At 43.1% G+C, this 19,487-nt stretch overlaps 1 protein-coding gene across 3 annotated transcripts in view; it reads left to right on the plus strand.

Moving 5' to 3' along the window:
- Positions 1-17,103, plus strand: part of cacna1h (calcium channel, voltage-dependent, T type, alpha 1H subunit) — a 312,629-nt gene extending 295,526 nt beyond the window's left edge. For 2 of the 3 annotated variants that reach the window (XM_031892923.1, XM_031892924.1), the window contains exons 30-36: positions 8,497-8,575; positions 9,905-10,026; positions 13,198-13,512; positions 14,394-14,540; positions 15,153-15,333; positions 15,516-15,694; positions 15,800-17,103. In XM_031892923.1, coding sequence (XP_031748783.1) covers positions 8,497-8,575; positions 9,905-10,026; positions 13,198-13,512; positions 14,394-14,540; positions 15,153-15,333; positions 15,516-15,694; positions 15,800-16,942 — 2,166 coding nt within the window. In that variant the 3' untranslated portion in view covers positions 16,943-17,103. The remainder of the gene's footprint in view (positions 1-8,496; positions 8,576-9,904; positions 10,027-13,197; positions 13,513-14,393; positions 14,541-15,152; positions 15,334-15,515; positions 15,695-15,799) is intronic. The other variant, XM_031892925.1, reaches the window with a different exon arrangement.
- Positions 17,104-19,487: the final 2,384 nt, after the last annotated feature.

The following is a 19,487-nucleotide window of genomic DNA, read 5'->3' on the forward strand; positions in this document are numbered from 1 at the left end:
AAGGGGATTTTTGCTTTTGTCTGGATCAACTAGCAGTTAGGCGGGTTTCATTGAGACAAAAAGGCTGGACATGTCTTTTTTCAATCTAAACTACAATGTTATACCTATTACATGGATTGTGGGTATATCGGAACACTGTGCATTGCTCTACACATTGTTCCTGGAGAATGTTGTAGCAGTGCTACCGTATGATTTGTCTTTTTAGCATTTTCAAAAAATATTAGTGGTCCAGGGAATAAAATGATCTCAGTCTACTTAAAAGGGTCTTCAGAAACGGGGAATACATTCTTCAGTGTCATGTAGGGTAAACAAAACCAAGGGAGCATCTGAATGCCAGTCTAGGAATGTGCTTCATTCTAGATCAGCCACCTTTGTCCATAACTATGACCCTGAATGAGCCCTGGGCAAGTTGCCTGGGCTTTATTGGCAACCCATGTATGCGTGTCGATGATGGGAGTGGTGTTAATGATGAAAGAATGAGGCACGGCATCGAGCATTGGGACACACACTAGGGGTTGGTAAGAAGAAGAAGAAGAGGTACTTGACTACTGCCCCCCTCCTTTGTGCCCTAGACACATGCCTTTTCTGCCTACGTCCTAGTTCTGGCCCTGGGTCTTAAAAATGCTAAAATCGAGAAGACCTGTCATGAGAGAGCAAAGGTGCCGAATGTTGTGGTCGTTGCAGAAGAGCGTAGAAATTTCCATTTGAACCATCTTCATTTCCAAGAGACTGAATATATTCAAGCCTACATGGTGGGGTTTGAACCCAGAATCATTTTGATGGTTCTTAAACAAAAGCCGGCAACAAAAGCAGGAGTATAGTTTGTGGCCTCCAAAGATCGCTATAAATATGGAGCATTCCTAGATTCCTGAGGTTTGGGGGATTTATTCTGGGGTCTGGTTGCTGTTTTAGGACATCAAAAGACAAACTGTAGTTAAATTACTGTAAATCTGTTTTGTATAAGCTAGGAAATATCCTTTCTGTCATCCAAGCGGTAAGTCTATAGCAGAAAATCACCAGCACTCCATTTATCTGCATTTTTAGTGGTGCTCTAGCTCCCTGGATGGATGTCTGGAGAGGCATCACTATGTAACACTTTCTTGAGTAACAGAAGGAAAGATCCTCACATGCGTTTCAGATGTTCAGCCAATGCTATTGAGCCACAGACAGGCTTGTGATGAAACTCGATGTTTGGGGTGGGATAACCCTTCCTTCCTCTGGCTCCTTATTTTTAGATCCTCTGAAGACGTAATTCCAGTTAAGACTCTTTTGTATAAACTCTCAGTTAGGGTCTCTGTTCTTAGCATGAAGAAAGACAGAGAAGAATATGTCTTGGATATCACATTTATCCCTTTGTGTCTTCTATAAATACATGCTCTGTTTACCGGAACCTTCTTTATACAGGGGTTGATTACAATATAGGTGGTTAATGCAGCCACGTAGAACCCAAAAGCCACTAGGTAAAACAAACTCAGATGAATGGTTCGGGCTGCGGGGAGTGATAACTGGGTTTCCCAGGGCTCTAATGCTGCCCTCCTGTCTGATCAGTGCAATCGGCTCTAATAATGTGGCACCAAGGTGCAGGGGGGTGGCAGTGCCCCAATAAGGGGATAGAAGATTCTGGCTTGGGGTTAACTGTTCAAGAGAACGAGTTGGACACATTTCTGTCTGTTAGTATAGTTATTGGCATCCTCCTAGTCCTTCTCCTATCAGTTGTACCCTACTTTGCCTTAAGGTGGCCATACACGGGCAGATTTAAGCTGGTGATTCGGGTCCTTCAGACCATTTTGGCAGCTTATTGGCCCATGTATTGGAACCCCCAGTGGGTCTACCTGACTGATCAGGCAGGTTTAATTTTCCAGTTGGGTCCATGACTCTTCGGCTGATGTAGTCCTTGCTCCTACGGGTGCTATTCCTGCCATTGTAATTCGATTCTTTGTCCCGAGGTGGGCATATCGGTGAACATTCCAGGACCCAAGTTGTTTTTCATGGGCTTCTCTCTTCATTTAGGTTGTACAGTCTCTAGGCAGAAAAGCTGGCAGCTTGATTCTACCCAAATAAACTTTAATCCAAGTAAAGTTTGATGCTCGATCATGACCTTTAGTAAATGTCTTGGAATAGGTGCAGTAAAAAACATTACTCCGTGGAATGTGCGGTGGAAACTTTGATTAGCTGGATTCATGAGAGACGTAGTTCCAAATGCCTTAATGGACTTAAGGTTGTCCTGTAGCGCATACAGATTAAAGTGCTTTGAATTCTGGATCCATGAGTAGTGCAGTCTCCGTGGGCCAAGTGGCTCTTATCTGACGACAAACTCCTTGGAATTCCATTTCTCCTATCAGAAATGCACATAAGGAACCTGTCAGCATTTGGGCGAAAGCCAAATTCCTCTTAGGGGAAAAAAAAAATGTTTCTAAAACTTTACCCATTCCGTGGGCAACGGCACCTCTCCCCCCTTTATCTGTCACCACAGAAGGAAATGCTGAATATGTAAGTGCACATGAAAGCCATTAATATCCCTCTAACGACAGATTCCATGTGCAGATTTTGTATTCAACCCAAGACTAAAGGCTAAAAGGGAGTTGATTAACAAGATGCAGCCTGGTTTGAATTTTAGATTTGGTGGTCTGGCCATGTCACTTAAGCCCTTAATACTCTCCGTTTATGCCGTTTTAATCACGTCCTTGGTCTTCTCCGATGATGAGGACGTTCATTCCCTTTTATCCAAACGGCTAATGACTATTTGTATATTTCTCTATTCATACATTTTCCTCTTTATGTGGTCCAAACATGTTTTCTGCATTTGACTTTTGTGTACAAAATAGCATTGGTTCCATAATTCATGCCGGACTAATTTCAGCTGAGTGTGAAATGTTATGAAGAGCTTTGAGCTGTGTGTCCTTTATTGATCCAGTGCCTAATGTAGCTGAGGATTTATTAAGGGATTCCAGATTCCTGAGGAGAGGGAACAAGGTTATTGAGTTATCCATATGCTGCTTTATATGAGATAAAGCAGAGACAAGTTTTGGGTGGAAAGGAAGGAGCAGAAACCCTCTATTCTTCTACAGTGGCTCTTCTCTTTACAAAGGGTAGTTATATTGGGGGTATGATACACAGAGAAGTTTCTTCTCCCACTAAAATAGTGCTAAAAGCTTTTAGAATGCATCAAGGTTGTTCCTGGAATATTAAATACATGTATTTCACCTCTATCAGTAACATTACGATTGGTCAGACTGGTCATTATTCTCTATTGATCCAGGGACTATGTGCCAACCATGTTGTCTAAACTGAATTTTGTAGTCTCCAGCGCTACTGGAACTGTGAAAGCCACTGTAATTTCACGTTGGGGGTCAGTTAGATCTCTCGCACACAAAAGACAAAAGCCTACAATTGGGTTCTACTAGTTGGGTACCAAAGGGGCAGATTAAAATCATTTTTTCCTTAATTCACACTGTGTAGTCCAAACTTTCTTCTCCTTGGATGTCCTCTCTCTTTACAAAACTCTTTTAAGACCAAACAGAACTCATTTTATTTGTACAGATATAGGACCCGTTATCCAGAATGCAAGGGTACTCCAGATAAGGGGTCTTTCCGTAATGTGGATCTCCATACCCTAAGTCTACTAAAAAATCAATAAAAAATTAATCAAACCCAATAGGATTGTTTTGCAACCAATAAGGATTCTTTATATCTTTAGTTGGGATCAAGTACAGGTACTGTTTTATTATTACAGAGAAAAGGGAATCATTTAACCATTAAATAAACCCAATAGGGCTGTTCTGCCCCCAATAAGGGGTAATTATATCTTAGTTGGGATCAAGTACGGGTACTGTTTTATTATTACAGAGAAAAGGGAATCATTTAACCATTAAATAAACCCAATAGGGCTGTTCTGCCCCAATAAGGGGTAATTATATCTTAGTTGGGATCAAGTACAGGTACTGTTTTATTACTACAGAGAAAAGGAAATACGTTTTAAATTTCTGAATTATTTGATTAAAATGGAGTCTATGGGAGACGGGCTTTCTGTAATTCAGAGCTTTCTGGATAACGGGTTTCCAGATAAGGGATCCCATACCTGTATATCTGTATCCATTAGTTCTTTTTCATGAAATGACTACCCCCCTAGGCTATAGACATCACTGTATTACAGTAAAATATAACATACTTCACCAAATATACTCATTTCAGTGTCATTTTCTACTTGCTGAACGCGATGAAACTCAATGGTTTCTTAAGAAGAAATAGAAGGGGCAAATAATATATGAAAAGGTATAAATTTAGAAACAAAAACAAGTTTGATCTGTATTGTATTTGAAGGGCATCAGGAAGGTGAGAGGAAATTCTAAGCAGGTGCAAATATACATAAGGAACCGGTACATGTCAAGTCTGGTTAAGTCAAGAACTTGTTGTGTATCTTTGAGTTCTGTCAGCTGAACTGGAGGCAACGGGAGAGAAAGACAGACTGAGCTAAGGTTCTCCTACCCTCGGAACAGACTGTCCCTTCTACGGCTTCCTGAAAAATTGTTCCTGACAAGCCTCCCTGGGAGCCACTGGTATTGTGTGCTCATCTGACTGAAATGCTGTGGTGTGGGCCACCGATGCAGAAATAATTCATCTCTGAGACAGGAGAAACCAAATGTGCTGAAACATGTTCCCAGGATACCCGTTCCCACCTCTAGCGTTAACCACTAGGAGAGCGGACATCCCTGACTGGGTTCCATGGGATCTGCTCAAAGTAATGAGGTCCTCCTTAAGTGTGATGGGATGCTCACAACTGGGTGGGGAAGGCACTGATATGAGGGAATACTCTTATTCTACCACCCAAAATGCTAGAATGCCAGAAAAGGTGTTACCAACCCTGTTCAAGTTCTGGTATGGACAAAAAAGAATAGATTGAACACAATTGTCTTTTCAGTGCTTTCTGTAGAAGGAAAAGTTCAGATAGACAGATATATAGATAGATAGATAGATAGATAGATAGATAGATAGATAGATGGATGGATGGATAGATAAAAGATAGATAGATGGATGGATAGATAGATGATAGATAGATAGATAGATAGATAGATAGATAGATAGATAGATAGATAGATAGATGGATAGATAAATAGGTTAGAGATAGATAGACAGGTAGATAAGAGATAGATGATAGATAGATGATAGGTAGCAGTAATAAGATACACTGAAATTCCACTCTCTGAAGACTATAAACTAGAACATAGTAGAGAAGCTGGAGGTAGCAAAGTCTGGAGTGATGCTTAAGTCCCAGATCCTCTGCCACTCCCAGCAGGCAATGAGACAGCCATCTTTGACTAGAAATGTCATGGGTGAAAGCTCTGTAACTTTTATGTATTTATTGTTATTATTAGTATTATTGTCAAATATGTCCCCCTAATAGCCATACAGCTGGGTTATAACTTAAGGAGAAGGCTAGCTACTGCAGTTTAGCAACAGAAGATCACAGCTGGGACAAGTTGAGTCTCTAACCTTCTTTCGTTGAACATGGGACAAGTTGGGTCTCTAACCTTCTTTTGTTGAACATAGGACAAGTTGGTTCTCTAACCTTCTTTTGTTGAACATGGGACAAGTTGGGTCTCTAACCTTCTCTCGTTGAACATGGGACAAGTTGGGTCTCTAACCTTCTTTCGTTGAACATGGGACAAGTTGGGTCTCTAACCTTCTCTTGTTGAACATGGGACAAGTTGGGTCTCTAACCTTCTTTTGTTGAACATAGGACAAGTTGGGTCTCTAACCTTCTTTCGTTGAACATGGGACAAGTTGGGTCTCTAACCTTCTCTTGTTGAACATGGGACAAGTTGGGTCTCTAACCTTCTTTTGTTGAACATAGGACAAGTTGGGTCTCTAACCTTCTTTCGTTGAACATGGGACAAGTTGGGTCTCTAACCTTCTTTTGTTGAACATAGGACAAGTTGGGTCTCTAACCTTCTTTTGTTGAACATAGGACAAGTTGGGTCTCTAACCTTCTTTCGTTGAACATGGGACAAGTTGGGTCTCTAACCTTCTTTTGTTGAACATAGGACAAGTTGGGTCTCTAACCTTCTTTTGTTGAACATGGGACAAGTTGGGTCTCTAACCTTCCCTCGTTGAACATGGGACAAATTGGGTCTCTAACCTTCTCTCGTTGAACATGGGACTAGTTGGGTCTCTAACCTTCCCTCGTTGAACATGGGACAAATTGGGTCTCTAAACTTCTATCGTTGAACATGGGACAAGTTGGGTCTCTAACCTTCTCTCGTTGAACATGGGACAAGTTGGGTCTCTAACCTTCTCTCTTTGAACATGGGACAAGTTGGGTCTCTAAACTTCTATCGTTGAACATGGGACAAGTTGGGTCTCTAACCTTCTCTCGTTGAACATGGGACAAGTTGGGTCTCTAACCTTCTCTCGTTGAACATGGGACAAGTTGGGTCTCTAACCTTCTCTCGTTGAACATGGGACAAGTTGGGTCTCTAACCTTCTTTCGTTGAACATGGGTTCTTCGGTTCTAATACTGATACCCAAACTATTACAAAAAAGATTTGAGGTTTTCTCTGCTATTTACTATACAGCCAGCCCAAAAATCCAAGCCAGACAAATGTATCTGAGCTACACATATCAACAGGCAGTGTACAATCTGACTGATACAAAAAAGTGCCTTGGAGGAGGCTCCTATGTCGCTCTTTGCAGCTGCTTTATGGCTTCCTGTCCTGATGCCTTTTCTCGGAGACCTTGAGATGTCCTGGAATTGGGCGGCTGTACAGCAGTAAAAGCTCATCTCTGTGGCATCTCTCGGTGCATACGAAATGAATTAATATGAATGAATGGCCGCCTCCCTCACACTCTTCTTACTAAGGGAAGATCTGACGGCAGCAGCTGTCCTTCACTCTCCAGGGTTTAATAGAGAGAGTCATTGGGACTCACAAACTTGACTTTAAGGACATGGAATTGGCTGTCACTTGGCAACCATTCATTTTCCTTGGCTCCTTTCTTCCACTTCATACATTTTAATTAGAATTCCTACTTACTGTCTGCTTCCTGGGATGATGGCCAAAACCGTGGCCTAGTGAAGGTCACCAATAAAATATGTGTAACGTAATGCCTGACCCCAGCAATCATGTTCTGTGTGACTGCCCAATAGTCATGTAGGTTCACTAGTACATACTTGCGTACATACTTGTGTACTCAGGCACCCAAACCTTAAGGTAGGAGGAAGATTAGATAGTAACAGTGACAATTGTGCTCCAGCTCTAGTAACCCATAGCAACCAATCAGCAGGTAGGATCCTATTAGAAAGCAAGCATCTGCATACCATGTTATATATATGTACTATATAAATGATTATGATAATGAAGACCTTGTAAATGCTCCCCATACATGGAAAATGCTAACAAAGGATATTAGGAGTTACCAAGGAGTTCTATGTAAAGGAACAAGGCCACAGACCAAGCTACTCAACTCATGGGACAATGAGGGGACATTGAACATTGTTATTTTTCACTGTATGGGGAACATTATTGCTTGTAATAAACCAGTGTCAATGAGTCTTATCATATAAGTAACATCACTAAGCACTTGTTGATGCATAGGGAATGGCCTTTTCTCGCCAAGCAAGTGGATCTTTTCCCGATATCCCCCACCTACGGGTGAGCGATATCGGGAGAATCCAGACTAATTCAATCATTTGGCCCTGGGGCCAAATGATCGAATTATAACAACGGGTATAGGCAAAGTTGGTTCGGGGACCGCATCAACAAGCCAATGCGGTCCCCGATCCGACTAGATTTATTAACTTGCCAGGCCAGATATCGGTTGGGCAGGCCCATCGGTAGTGCCCATACATGGCCCGATTAGCTGGCGAATCGGTCTAAGGGACCCATATCGGCAGCTAGAATCGGCCCTTGTATGGGGACCTTTAGACCGGGGGGGGGGAGGTTGACCTTGAGGCAGAAAAATGCCCTGTACATCTGTAGGATGTCTAGGTGATGGCTTTTTAAAAAAAAATACTGTGCTGGTTAAGGCCTTAGTCTCCTCTGGGTCGGACTGGCCTGCCGGAGTACCTGAGGATCTCCTCCTGGTGGGCCCCACTCCTAGTGCGACAATTTCCATCAGAACATTCACCATATGACACCTTCTTCATTTATTCTATTTATTATTTACATTAAGCACTTTCTACGTGTAAGTGTTGTGAGACCCCATTGGCTGGCTCTTGGCCCTAGGAAGTCAAGTCAAAAACTGAGCTTACCACTGCCTCTAACTCCTTATACTAAGAAGCAAGGGGGTTGTGCTCTCAGGTTCTAGAAGATTTGGTTGGGTTGGTTTGGGAATTTCAGTCTCAGTAAAGATGTAACATTCTCTGTAATTTATAATATTCATAAAATAAAGCCTTTTCGAGACAGAGGATCTTTTGAGGCTTTGCCCAGAAGGTTCTATGTGTGGCCGGCTCCAGTAAAGTAGCGCAGGGCCCTGATGTTCCTCTCATTTTGTTGTTGGCAGGTAGGCAACCTTGGCCTGCTCTTCATGCTCCTGTTCTTCATCTACGCAGCCCTGGGAGTGGAGCTGTTCGGAAAGCTCGGTAAGTTCAGTGTCCATCTTGGATGCCTTCTTGTTGTGGCAACTTTAACCGAGAAAAAGAGAAGCAATAAAAATAGTCTTCCAAAGCTGTACCAGATAGCCTGGCTGGGCTTCAACTCTGTCAGGAAGCATTCGGCAACATTCCTCTCTCCTTAAAGAATTGGAAAGCACATCTGCTCATTTTCAGTTTTATTGCATGCAACTTCTAACCTGTCAGATCCCTTTCAGCTGCCGACTCACAGCAAGTGTCATGAAAATGTATAAACCCGTTTGGGCCAAATGCCCACATCTTTCATTCTCAAGAGTCACTAACAAGCCAGGGATTAAGCATGTGACTTGCTCAAAGTGGCGGAACAATCAGAACTTAATTAACCCTCAAGGCCTTGTTGGAACCACTTGCTCGCTAGTGACGTCACCCTGCATTGTGACTGTCACCCCTGCGGTTCTTTACATTCTTAGCCCTAGGCCCCAGTCGGTCACAGAGCTTGACATTCAGGAATGGGATATGTTTAAAACAACGGTTATAATTTCAGAAATGTTTGAGCAGAGGCCAATTGCAAAGATTTGCAAGCACGCTATCAAATATTTACAGAAGTGTACAGAACTTAACGGCACATTATAACAGGTTCTAGTATAGGTTCTGGGTTCTGCCACTAGGTGGAGTGCACAGTGCAACTTAACATCAGAGAAAACTGTTGGAAAATGGCATTGCTGCAAAGGTTCAAGGCATCAATGAAACAAGCCCCTTCGCCTTATTGAAAGATGTAGAAGCTGCAATTTGCTTCCATAGACTTCTTTGGCTAAGGCCGTTGCTCAGCCTGGCTATAAACGGCCATCAACTCAGCGGATTTATTGTTGACAGACGAAAGTAAAGCCGACACCATGCTGACGCCATGCCTGTCAATCTACTTAGATCACTGAGTGGATGGGGAGCCTATTGGCTGTTTCTCTGATTGTGTTTATATGCAGGCGGAGAAACAGTTTAGTGGGGCATTGGCCTTTAGGTCAGAATCAAAACTGAAGTTGCCTATAGCCTCAGGGGACAGTAGTGCTGAGTAGTGCTACTGTCTTGTCCTACTATACTCACAGCTGCTTCTCTATGGGCCTCTTTGCACTCCTATACCAGATAGCCCCTAAGTCTTTCAGCCAGGTAAACAATACAGATTGCCTGTCCCCATATAAACCAGTCGTGGTGTCCAAACTAGGGATTTGGGCCCTGAAATGCTCATTTCAGCTATAAAAAATATTAGGGGTATTTTCTTGGAATAGCAACTGAAAACAATGGACCTGCTTTTATTCCAACTCATGGTTCTGTCTTTCTTTCCGGCAGTGTGCAATGAGGAGAATCCCTGTGAGGGACTCAGCCGACATGCAACATTTGAGAACTTTGGGATGGCTTTTCTGACCCTCTTCCGTGTTTCCACAGGGGATAACTGGAATGGCATCATGAAGGTGAGTGACTTATGTGGACTTGCTTCGGTGCAGCGCCTTGTCAGCAGTGGTTACTATCCACCCCCATGTGCATTCACACACCCCTACTTCTGCCATGTTTCTCTTATGGGATGCCATTTTCAATAAATCCAGCCTGGAGGCTGGTTAGGGTGAGATTGGGGGGAGAATGTCTATTTGCTCTACGAGATACACCTGAAAGCCCAGCCTGAAGGCAGTTAGGGTGAGATTTGGGGAGAGTGTCTATTTGCTCTACTAGATACACCTGAAAGCCCAGCCTGAAGGCAGTTAGGGTGAGATTTGGGGAGAATGTCTATTTGCCCTACTAGATACACCTGAAAGCCCAGCTTGAAGGTCACTTAGGGTGAGATTTGGGGAGAATATCTGTTTGCTCTACTAGATACACCTGAAAGCCCAGCTTGAAGGTCACTTAGGGTGAGATTTGGGGAGAATGTCTGTTTGCTCTACTAGATACACCTGAAAGCCCAGCTTGAAGGCACTTAGGGTGAGATTTGGGGAGAATGTCTATTTGCTCTACTAGATACACCTGAAAGCCCAGCCTGAAGGTCAGTTAGGGTGAGATTTGGGGAGAGTGTGTATTTGCCCTACTAGATACACCTGAAAGCCCAGCCTGAAGGTCAGTTTGGGTGAGATTTGGGGAGAATGTCTATTTGCCCTACTAGATACACCTGAAAGCCCAGCTTGAAGGTCAGTTAGGGTGAGATTTGGGGAGAGTGTGTATTTGCTCTACTAGATACACCTGAAAGCCCAGCTTGAAGGTCAGTTAGGGTGAGATTTGGGGAGAGTGTGTATTTGCCCTACTAGATACACCTGAAAGCCCAGCTTGAAGGTCAGTTATGGAAAGATTTGGCCTGAAAACATTTTGTTCTTGATATTCTGGGAACTTTGGCTGAATGTTTAATACACCAATGTTCTTGATCTGAAACCTTGTAATAAGATAAGAAGGACTTTACCAAAGATTATAATTCCAAAGGGGTCTTCAACTGAAAAAAGAAACATATATAGAATATTCCACTTGCACATCGATTTACAATAAATGTAGAGAAGAGACTTTAGGGTCCCTTTGCAATAGGTGCCCTTATACTTTATTATCTGTTTTAGGAAATAAACACTCTTTGCCAGAGATCCAGCGATATATTTCCATAGGTCAAATGAAAAGCATAAACCTTAGGGCTGCTCACATTATTCTTCATTTACAGTTATCGATATCTCCGTGGCATAGATGTATTACGGATATCCAATTAATTAGTCATGTGAGGGCTTCCTGATCTATAACAGGCCAAAGGCATACGATTATAAAGAGGCAGGCATTTTTGTATACTTAACTTGTGCCTGCAAGGTATTGGAGTCATTTAGATCCAGTTTAATTATCTAAACTAGATATAGCCCGAAGGGTGTTGGGGGGCCTGTGAGTTGTGGTTTGGCAACAATTTGAGCAGTGGTTTGGAAATCCATGTTATATACCTTTGGGGGGGGGGTTTGGTGTTTTTCACTTGACACCAGTAGTGACGGTGGAACACACAGCTTTCTGTAGGGAATCCAAATGAAGGCAGATAGTCTCCTTGGGCGCCACGGAACAGCAGTTCTTGGGTTGGTGTAGATATGAGCGAAGCAACATTTTAGCAGTGGTTCAAGGCAATTAAAAAAGATGTCAAGTAAATATCTGGAGAGAATGCTGTCAATGTATCCATATAAAATGCTCAATCCAAGCTTTATTATATATACATGTTGTTTTGGGGTTGGGGTAGATGACATGGGGATTGTGAAATGGGCACTATGTATCAGGAGAAATCAAAGTCAGAAATCTGGGGAAAAGCACTCACAGTGACGCCCAGCATACTCCCTCGGGTAAAATAGAGTGGTGTTCTGCAGAATTATATATAGGAGGCAAGCCGATATTGGGTGCCACCCTAGACCAGTCAGGAACTTATTGACCTGCTCACTGATAGCGTCACATTGGGCTCAGTCAGACTGCAATCAGGAAGCTGGTAAATCCCATTGGGCAAATCACCTCATCAGGATGTGTATGAGGTCCACTTCCAAAAGGTCTGCTTGGGACCATGTGATCCAGTTGTGATCAGATCAGCGTGGTCTGGCCCACCCCCCTTGTATGAGCGGCTTTTGGGCACCTTTAGAGTCAGTTTAGAATCAGATAAGACCTTAAGATAAGGCTTATTCGTTCCAGTTTTCATTCCACTCGATCTGTTAATTCCCTTTTGTATTTTACCTGCAAACTTTTATGTCGTCTTTGTTGGTCATCTGGAACCTTTAATTCCCTAAACTATGTCTCTGTACAGATAACCTATTCCGTCATTTCCCCTTACCATTGGCCTCCAAACTGGCTTGGCTTGATTGCCCAAATAGTTTATTTTTGCTGTTTCCCAGAAGATAAAGTCTTGTTGCCTTTTCAGCATTTGGAGGTTTCTGGACAAGACCAAGAAAACCTTCTCACTGCAGACTTGGCATTCCAGTCATGCTCTGCTTCTGGCTTTGCTCTCGTGCATCCCTATGGGTCTTTTATACCTTAATGTTTATTTCGGTTTTGCACTTACTGGAAAGACATAAACAATTTTTTGATGAATGTGATTTTTGCCAGGACACAGCTGATTATATTCACTGTTTTTTTTTTTTGCTCTTCAAGGATGGGAATGAAACAGGAGGAAACTGTGTAGATGCATATATTGTACTTATAATACTTGGTGGAGAATGCAGGGAGGTTTAGGACAAGGATGGGCCATATTATGCCCTCCAGATGTTGGTCTTCAGAACCCAATGCAACTGCAATGTGCAAAGAACATAACGTTTGATGGAGGATCAGATAAGGTTTAGATCATTAGACTTAAGTGTGTGTGTACATGCAACATGCTAAAAAAAAACCTAAAAAGTAATAACTCCTCAAGGCAGGTTGTTAACTTCAGGGTTCCCTTAAATCCATATTCATTATACTTTGCACCTTTGCTATGGGCAAGTACCTATGTACTTGCAAAATAACCTCCAATTTTGGAGCTTACATTCATAAATAAAGCTTTTATATGTTAATGGCCCATCCATTTACGATCCATTTACGAACACACTATAGGAAAGAGAGTTTGCCCGAGAGGAGCCCAATAGTGTTATTCAAAAATTCTGATTATATCTTGTGTCTCTGCCCAGGACACTCTACGAGAGTGCAACAGCGATGACAAGAACTGTCTCACCTACCTGCCCGTCATCTCTCCCGTCTATTTCGTAACCTTCGTGCTCATTGCCCAGTTTGTCTTGGTCAATGTGGTCGTGGCTGTGCTCATGAAACATCTAGAGGAGAGCAATAAAGAGGCCAAAGAAGATGCCGAGATGGATGCAGAGATTGAGATGGAGATGTCTAGGGCACTGACACCTATAAGTGGTGGCTGCACTCCAGCTTCAGATGGCAAGGGAACTGAGGGAGGGCAAGATCCATTAAAGGGGGAGCTGCTGAAACAAGTGGGGGTAAGTGGTGGACCATATTATAGCGCTATTCAAGTTTACTTACGTTAAATAGAAGCCAGGAAGCCCTAAGTTTGGCATTTTCTCACACTGACCCTTATCTTCAGATTCTTTTGCATTGTTTTCTCTATCATTCGGACTAGAAATTCATAAGCAGATGAGTCATGCTGATTGTTTGCGACATAAGTCAGTTGCTTGGCCTTGGAAGCCGCTACTTCTGCCCCTGCCAGGTTTCATAACCCAAGGACTTCAGAGAATGAATAATGAAAATAAATGACAGTTAATGAATGAGCAAAGCAGTATGCAATTGGAAAAATGCCTCTAATTGACTCATTTTTAAGTCCTACTGACTCATACCCAATCCAAGCAGTGACTGAAATAGGCCCAATTATGAGCAAGGTCTAGACATTAGATTGCTACATCATTTTGAAACAATGTCCTACAGGAAGGCTTGAGCTCTCTGTGGAACAAGGCCTCCAGATTTACATCCCTTCTATTGATAATAATCTGTACCCATAGTTCATGAGGGCCAAAAAGGATACAGATGATATCAATGGATCAACTCCCACCAAGTTATGCCTTAGCCATTGCTACATTAACTTGTCAATTGAGTTTTGGCTTTGGAGGAAATAAGAATTGAAAGGCACCAAAGCAGCCATCTTGTGCAAAAGTAGGCCCTTAAAAGTTCTAAGCGCCAGCAAGCCATGTTTAAGTTTGGCCCTTCTGTCTATATCCTTGTGAATGATTATACATATACATGAAGCAGTACTGGATAACACAAATATATTCAATACAGCTATGACAGGCTACAGATCAGGGTGGCAGACTAAGAGTCTTCAGCTTTTCATTTGATTGATGCATGTTTCCTTAACTTTACACCCAAGGGGGCAGTGTGCCAAGAGAATGTGACCTTAGTGATCCCAGAGTCAATGGAGGGTGCTGCCCTGCTGAACGACGCAGTCCCTGCTTGCTCCATATACCAACAGCAGGCCCTGCCACTTCCCCTCCAGCCTTGCGTCCTTGGGCACGAGGTGAATCCACACGATCTGCTCTGTCTCTGTAGTCCTCTGTGTAGCAACGTCTTTCCACAGTTTTTCCCTTTGTATCTTAGCTTCTGCCTGTCTTGTATTCTTCATGGGTACTAACATATACGCTGGTCCTGGTAACAGCTTCTTGCTGTGTAAAATCAATTCATCCTTAAGATCTACCAACAGTTGGTTCCATTATCATTCCAGTTGCAGTTTACCCATTAAACAAAATAGTTTCTGCCAAAGACTCCACAGTTAATCACCTGGATTCTCCCTCTTATATGAGAACATGGGATCCGATGCCCATGATAAGAAGCCTTCTACCCACTACGTGTAGACTTTGGACCAAGACCCATGCAGCTGAAAATAAAATCTGGTTGAAAACATCATGAACATTTTATCTTTTGGTAGATCTTGAGAAGAAAGTGTGTGCACCCCTGTTGTGCTTATACTGTCTATTATTACACTGATGAAGCCTTGGTAGCCATGAGTAATCATTTGTGGTCCTTGCTTTTCTGTGTAGCACCTAGGCGGTTGTCTAGGACCTTCATAAAACTGAATGCAGGAGTTTAACAATTAGTGAAGCTTCATGTCTCTACCTCTTTGTGTCTATAGGATGGGGATTTCCAAAGGAGGGATGGATCGGGCTCCCGAAACCTACTGGCTGTCAAAAAGATCTCGGTGTCTAGGATGCTCTCCTTACCTAATGACAGCTACATGTTTCGCCCAGTGCTACCAGCAAAGTCATCTTATCCTTTGCAAGAAGTGGAGACCACTGAAGATAATTCACCACATGGTAAAAATCCAACAACAATATGAATAAAAATAGAAAGGCTTTATGGTACCATACTAGAAGGGCAATCTAAGAGTAGATAATGCACTGCTCTTGGAATACAACGTACAATGCTCCTGGGCAATTTGAATGTATAGTGGCCCCTCAAGAATCAAGCTCAAACTTTGCCCCTCCTTGTTTTTTAGGGTCGACTGCTTCACTCCACTCCCAGCCAGGGGACAATAACTCATTGCTGAATATACCAGTGGAGTGCCAGCCACAGGCCTCTGTTAGCAACCACCAGGACTCTGCCGACCTGCCTAAAATCCCACCGCCACATACATCCTCAAGATCTCCAAGTCTAAACAGATCCCTGAGAAGACAGGTGAGACTTTATTATTTTATTTAGAGAAGGACAGTATGATAGCCTACCTAACTGTTAAGATTGTTGTTGTTGCAATTCTATTATATTTTCTGTCTTAAATTTCAGGAGGCTATACGTATGGACTCAGTGGATCAGGGTGGTGATTCTAAGGACCTTAATGTGGAATCTACAGAGAGTTTGCATCTGGGAGCTCCATCAGTTACTACTTTAGTTCCAAATTTGCTTTGCACCTTAAATGTGTCTCTGCAGGGAACCCCCCAGTCCTCACCTAGGCTATCTCCACAGCCTAGACATTCCAGTGTCCTCACACACAACCATGTATACAGCCAACACAGTATTCCAAGTCGGCCTTCGAGTGTCAGTAGTGGCAACAGCAACCCAGAGGAATCTATGTTTGAGTCCTCAGACCTGGCTGATGAAGAAGTCAGCCATATAAACAGTTCAGCAAAAGACTGGAGAGGATCATCTAATAATAGAAGTCACTCTGTTTCTCCATTCATCTCCCAATCTTCATCTCCTCCTCCTCTTTCTCCGTCACTAAAGAACTGCAATAGCACAGTCAGCCTGGCAGGGTCCAGCGGCAAAGATAAAGACTTGAAGAAGTTCTATAGTGTTGATACTCAAGGATTCTTAGCTAAGCCCTGCTGGGGGGATGACCAAAGGAGGCACTCAATTGAGATCTGCCCTTCCATTGATGATGGAGATTCCTGCTTTGACCTGTCCATGGAGGACAAACATTGCTCTTCTGTTCTCATTCGGTCTGACCCCGAATACATCAATGGAGTCCGACGAAAGAAGAAGATGAGTCCCCCTTGCATTTCTATAGACCCTCCTATGGAGGATGAAGGTGGCACAGCTTCCCGTACCAAAGCATCAGAAAACAGCATGATGTTACGAAGAAGGACCCCATCCTGTGAATCTACTGCATACAGGGACTCTTTAGATCTTAGTGACAACCAGCTTGGGGACCAAATATCTAAAACTGATAGACGAACCCAGGTGCCCTGTCGCAATGAACACTTGATCATACCCAGCTACTCGTTTGACAAGGTGGACGGAAACGGCTTCTCAGACCTAATATCTAACAGTGGGGGTTCTACTCCGACGTCCGTTTTCAATGAACCTGTGTCTTTAGAAATGAAACAAAAAGATCACAACGATCTGAGCGGCGTTTCTAAAGTTTCGTTGAAAACTGCACTAGATCACGTATCCAACCCAACAGAGGACATAATCGATAACCCATTATAGCTTTTAATGATTTAAGGGCTTGTGACATTATAACTGGTTGACGAACCACTGGATAGACGGGTCTTAAAATTACTTTTTGGGGGTGTTCGTGTTCTCAACGGGCTGTACGATTTCAGGAGAACTAAATAAAACAGGGGATATGCAGACGGTCTGAATCTAAAGTGCTTGTTTTTGTTTGGTTTTATAAACGAATGACTATCCATATAGCCTCAATCACATTGATTCGAGTTCTTCTGTTTGTTTTTTTTCCCTATTTTTTAAGGTGGCACTTTTTTATTGTGCGACGACACAGTATGCAGAAGTGCTACAATATGAAGAGCTGTACATTATCTGTATATCAGCAGTATAAATAAACTAGAAATAACGTATTTGTGAAAAAAGAGAAACATCTGGTGTCTCTGCACACTTATTGATATCTGGCGTTGAATGGCGTCTCAGATCTGCCTTGATGACACACGTCCTTATGTGCCTCCATTTTGTTTAGCAAGGTCAGCAGCTTTGTGCTTTATTTATATTTGCCTATTGCCCCTTGGCTAGCCAATCGCTGGATTCAAAAAGAGCTCAGCATTTGCATGTGTATTTTATTAGAATCCCACACTGGTTTCCAAAATGAACCAATCACAGCAGGTTAAAGCGTTGCAAGGTTTGTAGTGAAGGCATTTGATAAGAAAACCCTGACTTTTCATTCTGCCAGAAGGAGTAACTAAGCGTACATTGGGTTAGCTCAGGGGTCGGGAACCTTTTTGGCTGAGAGAGCCATAAACACCACATGTTTTAAAATTCCGTCAGAGCCATACAATGGCCGACGGGAGCTAGGCCGAAGCCGAGGCCTCGATTTGCGGCTGCCTGTGGAGGACGATGTGGCTCCAGGCCTGTTCGGCTGCGGATGTTGCGGGGCAAGGTAGGGTGGGTGTCATCTTTAGCTGTTCAATATGGCTTGTTAGTGGTATAACTAGAGGGCTACCTAGCACAGTGCACAGTAGGCTTCTCTTTGTAGCCCCAACAGAGACACATTGGCCACATTTTATTTTCAATTTAAGCGTGAGCTGTCACAGGTTTCTGCTCCAATGTCCCTCTCAGTTCCCTGGGCCCTGGTTCAAGTGCAACCCTTAAAGAATGCCGGATGCGATATGGAGGAGGGCGAGGCTTGCCCTTGGCGGATAGAAGACATGTTCTAAGGCTTAGAACACGTCTTTTATCTGCCGAGCACAGGCCACGCCCCCTGTAATTTTTTTTATTAAAGATTTGGCAGCGAGCCAGATGCAGCCATCAAAAGAGCCACATCTGGCTCCCAAACTATAGGTTCCTGACCCCTGGGCTAGATCCGCACTTGTCTGACAGGCTTTGGTACTATTATCCAATATACCCCATATGTGTGGGTCAGTAATATTGACACGTGCAGAGACCTGTCCTCCAATCTATGCCATTTACTAATAAATTATAAATGTTATTAGTTTCCTCTTCCCCTTGGGTTTTCAATTTTTTTTTAACTACTCCAACTTTTATGATAATTGAAATCATGTGTCTTTTGGTGGTCACGTGACCTAGGGGCTGCCTCTGCCAATAAATACATTACGCAGTTTCCAGCCTTCCAGTTGGTTGTTGAAAAATTGACCCATAAAATGTCATACAAATCCTGTAGGTATTGTTTGGCTTTTGGGGGTGTGTCTTTTCTTGGGGCATCATGGCCGTATTCCCCTTAGCTCTGCCATACGCTGCCTGTTATGGTGACACTTCACTTCTGGCTGAATGCTGCCTGGCGTTGTATCTGACATAGTTTGGGGAGGGGTTTAGGTATTTAAATTCCAATAAGTTTTAACAAATTTAGCGTCTGTGTATTTCCTGCTCCCATAGATTTTCATATGGGATTATCTTCTGCTGCTCTGTCTTCACTGGCCATTATTGGTCATGTGACCTAAAAGCTGCCGCCACCAATTAATATGTTTAGCGCCTCCTAGTTGTTGTTGAACAACAGACAAAAATATCACAGGAATCCACTATGTATTATTTAACTTTTGGGTGTTTTATTTCTTCGACTACTCCCCTATTGTGTCTGTGGCTGCGCCCCCTGCTCTGCGGATTACTCAGTGTGTATCTGGGGGAGTTTCAGGAGGGCTATAAGCTAAGGTTGCCACCAAGCCGGCATTTTACCAACCTAGCCGAATAACACCTGCCAAGGCCGGGGCCAGTATTACAAATTTACCAGCAATATGGTTGCCAGTAAATTTGTAATACCCTAAAGTTCAACCCCTGGCCCGCCCCCTTAAGCCCCCAATCCTCCCCCTTAAGCCCCAGAATTGCCCAGAACCTGGTCAAGATTAAGCCTTTCTCTTCCTCCTTCCCTAGCCTCCTCCATACATCCGTGACATCATAACCCTACCCCTTTCATCATCACCCACCCATATTACATAAGGGGCCAGACCTTTTGTCCCCGCCCCCCATGCTGGCCAGTAAATGTATTCTTAAAAGGTGGCAACCCTACCTGAAGCCCACAAAACCTCTAGGTATTATATGTCTTTTTGGAATGTGTTTTTTCTTAGAAACA

Source organism: Xenopus tropicalis, chromosome 9 (genome assembly GCF_000004195.4).
Source record: "Xenopus tropicalis strain Nigerian chromosome 9, UCB_Xtro_10.0, whole genome shotgun sequence".
In the NCBI taxonomy this organism is placed as follows: Eukaryota; Metazoa; Chordata; class Amphibia; order Anura; family Pipidae; genus Xenopus; species Xenopus tropicalis.